This window comes from Ovis canadensis, chromosome 12 (genome assembly GCF_042477335.2).
Source record: "Ovis canadensis isolate MfBH-ARS-UI-01 breed Bighorn chromosome 12, ARS-UI_OviCan_v2, whole genome shotgun sequence".
Taxonomy (NCBI): Eukaryota; Metazoa; Chordata; class Mammalia; order Artiodactyla; family Bovidae; genus Ovis; species Ovis canadensis.
In genome coordinates, this window is record NC_091256.1 from 65,867,438 (window position 1) to 65,882,908 (window position 15,471).

Sequence of the window (15,471 nt, forward strand, 5' to 3'; positions counted from 1 at the left end):
ACCTGTTACTTGTAGGTACTGTTAACTAGTCCCTTCGAGAGACATTTATTTTATGGTTTGCTGTTACAACCAGTTCTTCTATGAATATCCTTGTATGTGGTTTTTGACCAATTGTGTAAGTATAAAATAAATTCTTAGATATAAAATTCCCCAAAGAGTATGTGCATTTTAAAACTTTGAATTACAAATTCCCATCCTTAGAGATTATACCTGTCTGTAGTCTCACCAACAGTGTGACTGGTTCCCAAGATATTATTTTTTAATCATTGGTATAATTTAGAGACACTAAAATATTTTGCAGTGTAATTCTTCCATCTTAAATATAGGAAACTGGACCCGATTTTATTATGAATTGGTTTATTCACTCATCAAACATTTATATCGTACTTGTTTTATATTTGTATACTGTATATATACAGGTAGAGTGATGGAAAGACATGTAACAGATACTATAATGCATCATGAAGGATTTTAATAGAGATATACACGTCTGCTTTGTAGAGATGAAGAAAGCTTCACAGAGGTGGTGATATTTGAGCTGGATCTTCTAGAAAGGATAAGAATTTGTATTAAAATAAAGAATATACTTGAAAAGATAAGAATTAAAGAAGGGAGATAGTGAAATATGCCATAAACAGAAAGAATGGCTGTGCAGCCCAAAAAACGAAAAGACTCCAAGATCTGAAAGTGTATGACATGTATAGTATGGTAAGTATATCTGGAGTGTAGGGTATATGAGGGAGGAAGAAGGGAAAGGAAGGTAGGGGAAAAGAGCCTGAAAAGTGAGGCTACAACCACTAGAAAGAGTCTATACCCTTTAGGTATTTAAGAACCAGTGGATGTTGTTATACAATTGAGATTTGTTCTTTGGGTTGATATTTAAGAAGATAGGATGTGGACTAGAAAGAAAGAAGAAAGGACAGTAAAAAGTACTAATTTAAAGGAGTTTGTGGGGAATTCTCTTGTGGTCCAGAAGTTAGGGCTCTGCGCTTTCTCTGCTGAGGGCCTGGGTTCGATCTCTGCTTGGGGAGCTAATCCCACAAGCTGTGCAGCAATGAAGAAAAAAGCTGTGGCAGTTAAAGCCGATGAGAGCCTGAAGTAGATCTGTGGCAGTAGGATTGAGAGAAGAGTTTGGAATTGAGAGTTTGTTTAATAGTGAAATCAAAAGGATTTGGTGGATATAGAGTGAGGAAGAGGTAATGATACAAGCACCTCCAAAGATCTCAGGTTAGTGCCGCCATAATGAAATGAAAATACAGGAAGAGGACAGGTTTCACCAAGCCAAGAACAGATTCTCTCTTACGTTCTTTAGATTATTATGTCTAGGAAACAGCCAGGGAGAGATAGCCAGCGTATAATTGGAATATGGGTCTATAGCAGAAGAATGGTTTGAAAATTGTGAATCACCAGTATGCAGAAGATTCTTGAAGTTGTATGTGTGAATGAGAGTAGAGCAGAAAAGGAGGATGCCAAAACAGAATCCTAGGGAGTACCAGGGGTGTTTCAGGTGGGGCCTAAAATGAAAACCCAGTGAAGGTTCCTAAGTGGGTAAGAAGCTTTAGATTCTTTGGGTCTTATTTTATTTAATTGTATCTAGAGTTTTTACTGACAGTGTTCACTCATGGTGAACATCAGATGAGCTCCTTGAGTTCAACATCAAAAGGCAAATCCCGTTCAGATCTCTTGTCTTTAGAATTACTGATTTATTCTAGTCAGTCTAAAATGTATGCCTCAGAATAAATTATAAGATACACCAGCTTGATTTGGCTCTTTCTTGGTGTGGCATGCCCTGTAGGTTGGCTTGCTCAATACATCTCCCTTTCCTCCTTCTTCTATTTAGACACAAGAAAAATAAAGTTATACTTTATATCGTTAATATTATTTTCATTTGGGGATGGCTTATGTAACACGTATGGGACTTCTCTGTTGGCTCACTGATAAAGTAACCACTGCCAATGCAGAAGACACAGGTTCAATCCCTGGATTGGGAAGATCCCCTGGAGAAGGAAATTCCAGCCCATTTCAGTATTCTTGCCTGGAAAATCACATGGACAGAAGAACCTGGCAGGCTATAGTCCATGGCGTCGCAAAAGAGTTGGACATGACTTAGCAACTAAATAAGAAAAACTTTTAACACAGTGCTGCCATTGAGATGTCAGTGGAAGTTGCTGAGAGGTATCCTAGGAAGATTTGTTTTTCTGACATAAAAGGAGAAACCAGCTTGTTTGCATGACCTTCCTCCATCTTGCCTTGATTGCTGGGCCAAGTCACCTAGTGCTGACCCTTGTTTCATCCAGTAAACAGTGATGAGATGTCTTAGAATTGAAGTATTCATGACCTATTTTCAGATTAAGGAATTAACAGCCTGGCTTTCAGGTACAGAATCAGGTCTGGAATGTAGTGCCTAGTGGATGCTCTTCTAATAAGCAACACTGGAGTCTGGAGATGTTATTTCTGTTTTAAGGATTTGTATGCACAAATCTCTAGCTCTCCCTATCCAGGCGTGCTTAGTACTTTATATGAAGGTCACCTCAGCTGAATCTTTTAAGAGCAGTGTTAGTCACTCAGTCGAGTCCAACTCTTTGCGACCCCCATTGTAGCCCACCAGGTTCCTCTGTCCATAGAATTCTCCAGGCAAGAATACTGGAGTGGGTTGCCATTCCCTTCTCCAGAGGATCTTCCTGACCCAGGGATTGAACCTGAGTCTCCTGCATTGCAAGCAAATTCTTTACCATTTGAGTCACTGGGGAGGCCCCAAGAAAGTTAATCTGTGTCCAAATTAGGACAAATTTTTGAAGTATAAAAGGAGAGATGGTTGTTTAGTAGATAGGGAGCACAATTCCAAGCTAAAGAAAGAGAAAATGACTCTTTCCTCAATTAAGACTTACTTTTGAGGTAGATCTGAGGAAGTGCCATGATAGCTTTGCAATTTAAGTTGACTCACACGTTTTGGGTATGTGGAAAGGCTTTTTTTGAATGTACTTTTTGTTTAGTCTCTCAGTCACGTCCAACTCTGTGGCCCTATGGACTATAGCCCACCAGGCTTCTCTGCCTGTGGAATTTTCCAGGGAAGAATACTGGAGCAGGTTGCCATTTCCTTCCTCCTCCAGGTTATCTTCCCTTCCAGGAATTGAACCTATGTCTCTTGTGTCTCCTACATTGGCAGGCAGATTCTTTACCACTAGTGCTACCTGGGAAGTGGTATAGAGAGGTACTAAAACTGTAATATTCCCTTAGTAAAAATGAAGAATATTTAAAATATTTTACTTGTTTGGTTTATGTTTTCTACATGCACGTTACTTGATTCTTCTATCATTTAAGGAGATTTTTATATTCATGGGAATGACCCATCCATTTACCTAGCCTGCATTTCCTTAACCTCCTAAAAAGTCATGAGAATTTCACCTTCACTCACTTCAAAAATTCATTCCTACCTTCACTCAGAAAGGCTCTCTCTGAAATCGTTAAGTCATAATAACTTGTTTTCTGACTGTAACCTCTTGAATGCTCACTCCATCTGTTCTTTGACCTAGTCATAATCAACATGGCTTTTGTCTCTTGTGTTTTTACACAGTTTACTCCTACAACCACTTCAACCATTTTCTGGCCGCTGCTCACTCAACTCTTGAGTATGTCCATGGCATTTCTCAATTCTAGATTAATGCAGGCATTTATATTCTCTAATTTGGGCTATAGATTATTGCTAGATAAAACCAGTCACAGGGAATTCATGCTACTGTAGTCAGAGTCTTTAATATCATTGAGCCAACAGTGTTATCCAAAATCAATGCTTACTCATTCCCCACAGTAGCTATTTCACATCCTCACCCATTCTTCTCATGACCCTCTTAGCACTCCTTTCAGTAGCAGCAAGTGATCTGTTCCCCCAACTCCTACTTCACAAAAAAAGATAGAGGCCATCAGGTATGAACTTCCTCCAGCTTCTGACACATCCTTAGCCAGAAATATCTATCCGTTTCCACACTGTGTTTCCTCCCACTCCTTTCCCCTGATCGCTTATGGGGAGCCCTTCTTCCTTTTATCTATGATCAATCCTTCTGTATTTTTTTATATTCCACTGTTCAAGAATTTTGCTCCATCATTTATTCTCTCCCTCTTTACATATATTTTAAAACTTCACCCTCCTTCTGCTTCGTTGCTTCAATATATAATCATTTTCCTGCTATTACTGTCTTAAAGTAGACGTAGAACTTTATGTCTCTTTTCACAGCCAAGCTTCTTTCTAGAAATACTGCATACTCATTGTTGCTTTCTTTGCCTTCTTTGAGAACTGCCATCAAATACATCAGATTTTTACTGAATGTTTAGGAATAATGAAAGAAGCCATAAAAGTTCTTAGCCATTCAACATTCTTTCACTGGCTGTTTCTGTCCTTAAATCACAACCTGCCACCATTTTTAACCAGTCTTCATTTCTTTTGCTTTCTGGGTTTTTTTTTTTTTAATTAATTAATTTGTTTTAGTTGGGGGCTAATTACTTAACAATATTGTAGTGGTTTTTGCCATACATTGATATGAATCAGCCATGGGTGTACATGTGTTCCCCATCCTGAACCCCCCTCCCACCTCCCTCCCCATCCCATCCCTCAGGGTCATCCCAGTGCACCGGCCCAGAGCACCCTGTCTCATGCATTGAACCTAGACTGGCGATCTGTTTCACATAAGATAATATACATGTTTCAATGTTTTTCTCTCAAATCATCCAACTCTCACCTTCTCCCATAGAGTCCAAAAGTCTGTTCTTTACATCTGTGTCTCTTTTGCTGTCTCACATATAGGGTCATTGTTACCATCTTTCTAAATTCCATGTATATGTGTTAATATACTATATTGGTATTTTTCTTTCTGGCTTACTTCACTCTGTATAATAGACTCCAGTTTCATCCACCACATTAGAACTGATTCAAATGCATTCTTTTTAATAGCTGAGTAATATTCCGTTGTGTATATGTACCACAGCTTTCTTATCCATTCATCTGCCAGTGGACATCTAGGTTGCTTCCATGTCCTGGCTATTGTAAACAGTGCCATGATGAACATTGGGGTACACGTTTCATTCTGGTTTCCTTGGTGTGTATGCCCAGCAGGGGGATTGCTAGGTCGTATGGCAGTTCTTTCTGTTTTAATTCTCTCTTTCTCCCCTTAAAACTTTCTCCCTTTGAAATTACCATTACTTTATTATACTGAGTAGCTTGGGTCTCTCTGTTCCAATCTTGATACCTCTAGTGCTCTGTGCTCAGTCACTTCAGTCATGTCTGACTCTTTGTGACTCCATGGTCTGTAGCCTTCCAGGCTCCTCTGTCCATGGGATTTTCCTGGCGAGAATAAAAACAGACTAAAAAACAAAGTCCTCATATGCTTTTTAGATAGTTCATGTAAGTGCATGGCATAACTTCATGTAAGACAGAGAGTGGTGGGGACTGTGTGAACTAATATTCCGAGCCCTCCTAATGATATTTAAGTTCAATTTAAATTTCAAAACGTAAGAAACCAAAAAGTACTGCAAATGAAGGACGTCTAATAATCATCCCAAGGGCTGTCACCTTGGCATTTTATAATTGAAAGGCTTAAACAGATATTTCTTTAAAAACACCATCTGTCTCTGAAGTAAATGTTGCCCATTCCCACAGAATGTGAAAGAATAATTTTTAAAAAATTAATAACAGCTTTTTTGTTCCCGTTATATAGAGAAATTCAAGTGTAGGAATCATTTCTTAAAATTACTTCATATATAATGTCTGATGCCTGTTTACAGAATTTTTTAGATTTACTGACATTTTGGTATATCCAAATCCTTATTGTTTTATTTTATATGTTTGACAGTGACTTTGCTGTTACATTTTTTTCTCTCTATAGCTGCATTTTGAATCATTACTTTTTTCACATTGTTTTTTTCCTTTCATCTTAGGTCAACATTCTTTTTGTAAAAACTGACAGCTTCCACTGAGAAATTTTATTTATTAGTCAAATTCATTAGTCAGTAATTAATTAAACTTTAATTTGTGTTAAAACAACCACTTGCTAAATGCAGACTGTGGAACCATACCCTCAGAGATTTTGATTCTCTATCCCCTCTTAAGAATCTGTGTTTTTACCAAGTACCCTCACATAGCTGGTATTAGAGAAATAGTATTTTAAAATTGAGTGTAACAGCCCAATAGGAATTGGGCTAGCCACTGTGAAGAAAGAGTATCTAGTCTTCTTCCAACATTTTACTTCATTTGAAAGAAAAGATACAAATTCAAGCCATACTTCTAAATTTACCAATACTATTTTTAGAAAATTGGATAATAATGGAGCAAGAGTCTCTATAATATACAGAATTAGTTGGCCAGTCAAAGCAAGGGTTATTTTCTATATTCAAGTTGGTTAGTAAATTTAGATATGTGGCTAATTTCACATATTAACTACTTGTTTTTGGTATCAGAAAGTTTGGGGTTGGAATTAACAGTTTCTTGACTCAAACTGGCTTAATCAATATAGCAGTCTTTTATTTACATAACAAGAAGGCCAGAAGTAAGGTGGGCTCCAGGGTTGTTCAATGCATGACTTGATAGTACCATCCTAGACCCAAGTTTTCCCTGTGTCTCCAGTGTAACCTCTTCAATATTAGCTTCATCCAAACCTAAAATTGCAAGAGAATTCAGGCTTCATCCTTATAGCTGGGTACATGATCAGCTTCCCTTGAAGTACATGGGTGGTAAAGAACAAACTAAGGTTATGTTAAGGTTTGAGAGAATTGATGGTAAATATTCCATTTACAGACTTTATCTTGAAGTTCTGCTTTTCATAAGTGTTTAGTGAATACAAAGTCTGCTAAACTTATTGGCACATTTTATACCCTTTTGGTTTTAGAAAGACTAACTCTTCCCTAGAATTGGCAGTCCTTTTGTGGGAGAAGGCAAAAGCTCTGTTTGGTCTCCATAGTTTGTTAACTGTGGATAGAATCCAGAAAAATCCTTCCACCTAGCTTCTTCAACCTTACGACACATGTAGATTAGTCTTGTAAATTAAGTTAATAAAAATACTATTTGAGTTCAATTTCTTTATTTAATATATTATACATATATTTACTGTAATATCCTTCATTCACTATTGGGATAGAAATCCACAGATTGAGAAATTAAATAGTTTGAGATCCTCTGGTTTCTCTAGATGAATTTTCACTTGGACAGTCAGGCTTGCTCCCCCACACCTTTAATTAAAAGCTTCCCTAATTAGAAAAAAAAGATACATATGAATTTACTTATAAAACAGAAACTAACTCACAGATATAGAAAACAAATTTATGGTTACCAAAGAGGATAACTGGGGGCGGGGGGTTGGGGGAGAGGTACAAATTAGAAGTTTAGAAGATAAACATATACACTTAATTGTATTTAAAATAAGCAGCAAGGACCTACTGTATAGCACATGGAAATATATTCACTATCTTACAATAAACTATAATGGAAAATAATCTTAAAAAGAACATATAAGTATGTAAATCTGCAAATACATATGCATGAGTGTGTATGTAGAGTGTGTGTACAGCTGAATCACCTTGCTGTGTGTGTGTTAGTCACTCAGTCCTGTATGACTCTCTGCGAGCCCATGGACTGTAGCCGCCAGGCTCCTCTGTCCATATGATTCAAGTCAAGAATACTGGAGTGGGTTGCCATTTCCTTCTCCAGGGGATCTTCCCTACCCAGGGATTGAATCCTGGTCTCCTGTCTGAGCCACCAGGGAAGCCCACTTTTCTCTATACCTGAAACTAACACAACATTGTAAATTAACTATACTTAAATTTTTAAAAAAAGCTTTCCTAGGACACTTTTCTCTTTGGGGGAGCAGTTCACACTTCAGTTTATCACCCACCCCTCAAATCATTAGAATACTTAATCCATCAGAATCCAAACAAAGGTATGAATATAGATGTGACAAGGTATGAATGCAATCTATATTTCTAGGATGCTTATTATAAATTCCCTTCAAAGTTGCCCAGAAAAATGTACAGGTATGTATGGCGAGTGTTGAGGGTGGGGAGCATTTTTGCCAGTAGAACTTTTTGGAGGTGATGAGAATGATGCAGGATGCGGGCTGAGCAGTTTTTTTTTTTTTTAAGTAAACGTTTACAAAAACAAATAGCAGAACCACAGAAGAAATAACAATGTATAGAATTAATTATAACTTCTAGAATTAAATATAACTTCTCAGAAGATTTACAATGAGGTACCTCTTACAGTCTTTGATCCCTGTTCTTGCTCCTAAAAAAGCAGTGTACTCTAGCATGTGGATGCTTCGTGTGGCAGCATGCTTGCTTTTTCTCCCCTCTAAGAACAACAGTCATGTAAACCAGATTGCCAAGATCATTTCCATTTCAAATGCTCCATCCAATTGACCAAAACTGTTCAGGATAAAGCACTGACTTTGGAGTCAGTGAAAGTAAAAGTCACTCAGTCGTGTCCGACTCTTTGTGACCCCATGGACTATGCAGTCCATGGAATTCTGTAGGCCAGGATACTGGAGTGGGTAGCCTTTCCCTTCTCCAGGGGATCTTCCCAACCCAGGGATCAAACCCAGGTCTCCCGCATTGCAGGCAGATTCTTTACCAGCTGAGCCACAAGGGAAGCCCTTGGAGTCAGAGTACCTAGTACCTATTAATACATTTAGACAAATTCCAACACTGTCACTTTCCTTGTGAAGTAAGTGTAATTATTCCCACATTACAAATGATGAACTTGAGGATCAGAGAAGTTAAACCATTTGCCCAAGATTATACCTTGTAAATGATGGAACTAACATTTGAGTCTATGTTTGCCTGGCTACAGACTAGGCATTCTTTCAAGAGAACTAGACAAGAAAGTTTGGAGGGTATAGGAAGAAAAGTTTAATTCATTTGACAACTATTTAATGAGCACTAAATCCAGGTGTTGAGGTATAGCATTGAGCAAAAGAGAACAAAGACTTTGTTTTCATGAAGCTTATGCTCTGTTTGGGAGAGAAAGCCAATACATTTTATCAGGAAATACTTATTTAAGAAGAAAAATTGAGCACAGTAAAGGGTACAGGATAGTAGAAGTAAGAGATGCTTTCTCATGTAAGGTGGTCTGATAAGTTGACATGTGAACAGAGATCTGAAAGAAATGAGGGGATGAGTTCTGCAGATATTTGGGGAGAAACCTTTCAGGAAGAAGGATTAAGGCTCTGAAGCAAGAAAGGCCTTGGCATGTCCCATAAGCAGCAAGGAAGTCTGTGTGACTAGAGAACCATGAGCAAGGGAAGAGTGGAAGATGAATTCAGAGAGTTAGCTTGAGGAGGACTCATACAGAAGTTCGTAAGCTCTACAGGCTTTGTTTTTTACTATGAGTGTTTAAAAGATTTTGAGCAGAGAAATGGTACAACATGAATTTTCTAAAGGATCGTTTTGGTTGTTTAGAGGAGACTATAAATCAGCAAAGGTGAAAGCAGGCAGATCACTTAGGCAGCTGTTATCATATAAAGAAGTGTGAAGATAGACTGAATTAGGGCGTGTGTTCAGTTACTCTTTTTTGTCCGGCTTTTTGCAACCCCATGGACTGTAGCCCACCAGGCTCCTCTGTCTATGGGATTTCCCAGGCAAGAATACTAGAGTATGTTGCTGTTTCCTTCTCCAGAGGATCTTCTCAACCCAGGGATCAGGAATTAGGATGAGACTAGTGGAAAATGAAAAGAAATATTTGGATTCTAGGAATTTGGGTGTCAGAATTGGCTGATGGCTTGCTTGCATTTGAAGGTATGTGGAAGGAAAAGGGCTCCAAAATGTTTGACCTGAGCAACTAGAACAATGAAATTATCTTTAATTGATCTGGGAAGCCTAGAAGGGAGACTTGTACTTGGGTGAAAGTAGTCAAGGAATCAGTTTTAGTATTTGAGATATATTGAGTTTGAGTGATTTGGGGACATCCATATGGATCTGAATTCAGAACTTACCCAGGTGGGAGTTAAGAATCCTTTAGTCATTTATATACAGGCGATGGAAAATATGAGATTAAATGTACTTCTCAAGAATGTGTATAGAGAGCATAGAAAACAGAACTTAAGTAGATATGTAGAAATTAGCTTCCATGTTGTACTTGCGTGAAATAAAAAATTGTTTATATCTGAGTTCAACAGTACCATCTTTGTGTACATGATTAAGATTGCAACAAAACTCTTTAATTTCAACATAGAATGTCAGCATTATAATGGGAATTTTTAAATTGGTCTTGTCTTTAATGGTGGTTCTTTTTTAAAGCTGGAGTACACCACTGTTAACCTCGTGATTTATTCTTTCAGCATCTACTACAAACGACACCAATAAAGTACTGTGGCTAAAGGCTCTTTTGGTTGTTTATGTGGGTGGTAAAAATTGTTTTTTAACTGCCCAGCTTTCAGTTTCAGTTTTAAATTGTCAGGCATAAATGGTGCTGTTTCTACCAGATGTCAGGTATTATGAATAGTTTGTACTGTAGAATACATTTACCTGTAGGCTCTGGCCAAGCATAGATTAAATTTATAAGTGCTTTGGAAAAACAGATGGCGAAGAACTGAATGTAGTTTCTTCTTCCTAAAATGTTCTTTTAGAGTCTCCTCTCCTTTCCAGGGGATTCTCTCAACACACTAGTGTTTTATTATATTGTATGTCTTGTTGGTGCTATAGTTTTAGAGGTAGTAAACTAATACTGTCCCTTGTGGACCAGATATTAAACTATCTCAGTACAGTCATAGATGATTAGTTTCTGAGACTAACTTTAGGCTGACCTAAAACCCAGTGATCAGGACACTGAAGTCACCTACCTCCCTTTTTAATAACATGATACCTTTGAAAGAATTGTACATCAGAAGACTGCCTAGCAAGTATAGAATCAGAAACAGAAGTATAGTGATGTGTGCTTACATATTTCACCTAAACTATTAAAAAACCCAATGTAATATTTCCACTTCACACACACACACAACACAAATACATACCCTTGTAATAACTGAGAGCATATGCCAATCAGGTATATGTTCCAGGATAAACAAATATTTCATAGATTTTGCCTTTCTGAATCATATTGTTTATCCTGGTTACCCTCTTTCTGGCTATTCATGTATATCTCCTTGTTCTAGATAATTAGGTTTCCTGACTGCCTCTTTATATTCCTTTGAATTTTCCTTAGTCCATAGCTAAATGCTTTGTAAACTATAAAAAATAGTAAATATTTGTCAAAAACATAGTTACCGTCTTCACTGAGGGGCACAGATTCTCTCTTTTCCTCCATGTTGATACAGTGTGATGGTTATGAAAATCCAAATATTTTAGTTCTAATTATTTGTCAATAATTTGTTTGTGGCATTTACTTAGTAAATTAACACCTGAATCTCTACATATGAAATACAAATGAAATGCTGGAATGAGCTTCTAAAAATATTGTCATCTTCTTTTCTCCCTCCTACCCCCATTCCTGTAGGTGTACCAACATTCGGCCAGGAGAGACTGGAATGGATGTAACAAGCCGCTGCACCCTTGGAGACCCCAACAAATTGCCAGAAGGGGTTCCCCAACCTGCCCGCATGCCCTATATCTCAGACAAGCACCCTCGACAAACCTTGGAAGTGATTAACCTTCTGAGAAAACACCGGGAGCTATGCGATGTGGTGCTAGTTGTGGGCGCTAAGAAGATATATGCCCATCGAGTCATTTTGTCAGCCTGTAGTCCCTACTTCCGAGCTATGTTTACAGGAGAATTGGCAGAGAGCCGTCAGACGGAAGTAGTGATCCGAGACATAGATGAGAGGGCTATGGAACTACTGATAGACTTTGCATATACCTCCCAGATAACTGTGGAAGAGGGCAATGTTCAGACCCTCTTGCCAGCTGCTTGCCTCCTCCAGCTGGCAGAAATACAAGAAGCCTGTTGTGAATTCTTGAAGAGACAATTAGATCCTTCAAACTGCCTGGGCATTCGGGCTTTTGCTGACACACATTCATGTCGTGAGTTGCTAAGGATAGCAGACAAGTTCACTCAACATAATTTTCAAGAGGTAAGTTGTACTTGGTGGTTTGAATGCATCCACAATGTATTTGTTAGGAGAACGATATAGTATATCAGATTATTTGTTAAGCTAATAATCAGAAAAATGAAATTAGATGTTATCAAAGAATTTATTAAACCTATTATTTTTCATTTATTCATTCATTTAATAAATATCTGTGAAGCTGCTATACTTCCACCTCTGTGCTTGGGAACAGAAGCTACAGTAGTGAACAAGATGCCTTGAGTGTTTGTTCTAGTGGAGACTTATAATCTGGCACAGAAGACAGCTACTGAATTCATAATTACATAAATAATTAATTAGAGTTAATGAGTGCTACAAAGAAGCCCTGGATAATTTAACAATGTATTACAGAGAGATTTAACTTTGGTTCTGGAACAGTTCATCCAAGATTCTGAGACATGAAAAAGCATAACAAGTTTGAGGAACTAAAAGAAACCCAATGAGATCCAGAGAGCAATAAAGAATGTTACATAATGATTTTACAGAAGAAACAGGGCCAGATCACATTGGAGTTAATAGACCATGTTAAGAATTTGAAATTTGATCTTAAGACCAGTAGAAAACCATTAAAGGATTTTAAGCAAAGGAATGGCATGTCCATTTTATTCTTTAGTATCACTTTTCTGTCCAACAGGATAACGTCCGGTGAATGGATCCAAAATTTAAAAAATACAAAGTGAAACCATGAAAATAGTAGAAGATGACACAAAACAATTCCTTTTGAAGAGGTCTTTCTAATTGACTAACCCAGAAAGCATAGAAGAAAATATTGATAGATTTGACTATATAAATATTTTAAAATTTTGCATGGTAAAACAATAATGAGAGAAAAAATTAAAGACAAACTAAGGGAAAACATTTGCAACTCATATTACAGATGATATCTCCTTACTATATCAAGAGCTCCTTATTGGTCAATAACCTAGGCCAGTGACCTAAAAATGGGTAGTAAACAAGAAGTTCAGATTGCCCTTAAACATGAAAATCTGCTCAGGTTTGTTCACAATAACTGAAACATGAATTAAAACTACACCAAAGTACTATTTTTTATCTACCAGATTACAAATATCCAGAAGTTTGGTTACACACCCTGTTAACAAGGGTGAAATAGCTAATTGCTGCTGCTGCTGCTAAGTCACTTCGGTCGTGTCCAACTCTGTGTGACCCCATAGACGGCAGCCCACCAGGCTCCCTTGTCCCTGGGATTCTCCAGGCAAGAACACTGGAGTGGGTTGCCATTTCCTTCTCCGATGCACCAAAGTGAAAAATGAAAGTGAAGTCACTCAGTCCTGTCAGACTCTTAGCGACCCCATGGACTGCAGCCTACCAGGCTCCTCCATCCATAGGGTTTTCCAGGCAAGAGTACTGGAGTGAGGTGCCATTACCTTCTCCAAGCTAATTGCTAGCATAAGTATAAACTGATATAACCCCTCTGAAAGGAAATTGGGCAGTATATCAAAATTACACACATTTTGCTCATGCTCTTTGTTTTGGCAATCCCATTTCTGGGAATCTACTACAGATGTAATGGAGAGGGGAATAGCTTGAGGAGGAAAAACCATCGGTTCCATTTTAGGTATATTCAGTTTGATACGCCTGTGAAATATCTATAGAGATATTGAGCAACTCACTGTTTATATGAGTCTGTATCTCTGCAAAGAGGTTAGGCTGAGATTAAAATTCAGTAGTTATCAACATAGTAATGCCTGCAATGCAGAACTGGGTTCGATTCCTGAGTTGGGAAGATCCCCTGGAGAAGGAAATGGCAACCCACTCCATTATTCTTGCCTGGAGAATCCCATGGACAGAGGAGCCTCACAGGCTACAATCTGTGGGGTCACAAGAGTCAGACATGATTGAGCAACTAAGCACAACAACACAGTAATGAAGTTATAATAATTAAAATGTGTCATAGCCCTTTTTAGGCAGGATATAACCCTGAAGCCATAAAAGAAAAGACTGACAATATTAATTGTATATAAATTAAAACTTTTATAACAAAAAGCATCATAAGCAAGGTTAAAAAAATCATTGCCAATGTGATCACCTAGTAGGAGGAGAGAAAAGCCCTCAAGTTTTTCCAGTATTGAAGGATGATTAATGAAAAAGCAATTGGCAAATAAAACTGAGAATAACTAGAATAGAGAGAGGAGAAAAACCAGCATGGGCATCATGAAATGCAAAGGCAGGGACTGTATAGAAAGGAAGATATACACACACACAGACGCACATACACACACACATACGTACATACACACACACATACGTACATACACACACACAGTTGGCCTTCCATATTTGCTGGTTCTGCATTCACAGATTGAACTAACCGTGGATCAAAAATATGAAAAAAAAAATTTAATAAAGTTCCCAAAGGTAACATTTGAATTTGTCAGGTGTTGACAACTATTTACATATCATTTACATTGTATTAGGTATTATAATTAATCTAGAGTTCTTAAAGTATATGGGAGGATGTGTGTAAGTTACATGTAAATACTATGCCATTTTATATGAGTCTTGAGCATCTAGGAATTTTGGTATCCTGGGGACATGGAGGAGGTGGAGTGCGGAACAGTCCTGGGACCAATCTTCCTTAGATACCAAGGGAAAGCTATGCTAGAACATCCAGGAAGTTTCTAAAATTTAATATTAGAATCATTGTCTTTAAGAAATATGAAAACATTTTGAAACTAAAGACAGAGCAAATCAGTGTAGCTCTGAGTCCAAAAATAGATGTTTCAAATCAGTGGTTCAGTTCAGTCGCTCAGTCATGTCTATCTAACTCGGCGACCCCATGGACTGCAGCATGCCAGGCTTCTCTGACTGCAGCACGCCTCGAGCTTGCTCAAACTCATGTCCATCAAGTCGGTGATGCCATCCAGCCACCTTATCTTCTGTCATCCCCTTCTCCTGCCTTCAATTGTTCCCAGCATCAGGGTCTTTTCCAAGGAGTCAGCTCTTTGCATCAGGTGGCCAAAGAACTGGAGCTTCAGCTTCAGCATTGGTCCTTCCAGTAAATATTCAGGACTGATTTCATTTAGGATTGACTGCTTTGATCAAGTCAGTGGAGGAAGGTAAAGTTGTTTAATATATGTCATTAGTAAAACTGGTTATTTGGGGGGGCAGGAAATAAACTCTTTAAACAGATGGAATTCTCAATGGATAAATAAACCCCAAAATTTAAATTCTAAAAGTACTAGAAGAAAGCATTACTAGGCTTAGGGTAAAAATGGCCTTTCTAGGCAGGATATAACCCAGAAGCCTGATAAATTTGACTGCATAAAAATTAAATGTTATTGTTCATAACAACAGTAACAAGCAAAAAACACCTTAAACTAAATTAAATAATACCAAACTCTGAAAACCTATTTGGAGCATACATGACAGAAGAAATACTAATTCTTAT

At 37.8% G+C, this 15,471-nt stretch overlaps 1 protein-coding gene across 9 annotated transcripts in view; it reads left to right on the forward strand.

Annotated features, from left to right (window-relative positions):
- Nucleotides 1-15,471, forward strand: part of KLHL20 (kelch like family member 20) — a 67,769-nt gene that overhangs the window by 19,532 nt on the left and 32,766 nt on the right. For all 9 annotated transcript variants that reach the window (XM_069546048.1, XM_069546047.1, XM_069546045.1 and 6 more), the window contains one exon: nt 11,474-12,047. In XM_069546048.1, the coding sequence (XP_069402149.1) occupies nt 11,474-12,047 (574 nt within the window). The remainder of the gene's footprint in view (nt 1-11,473; nt 12,048-15,471) is intronic.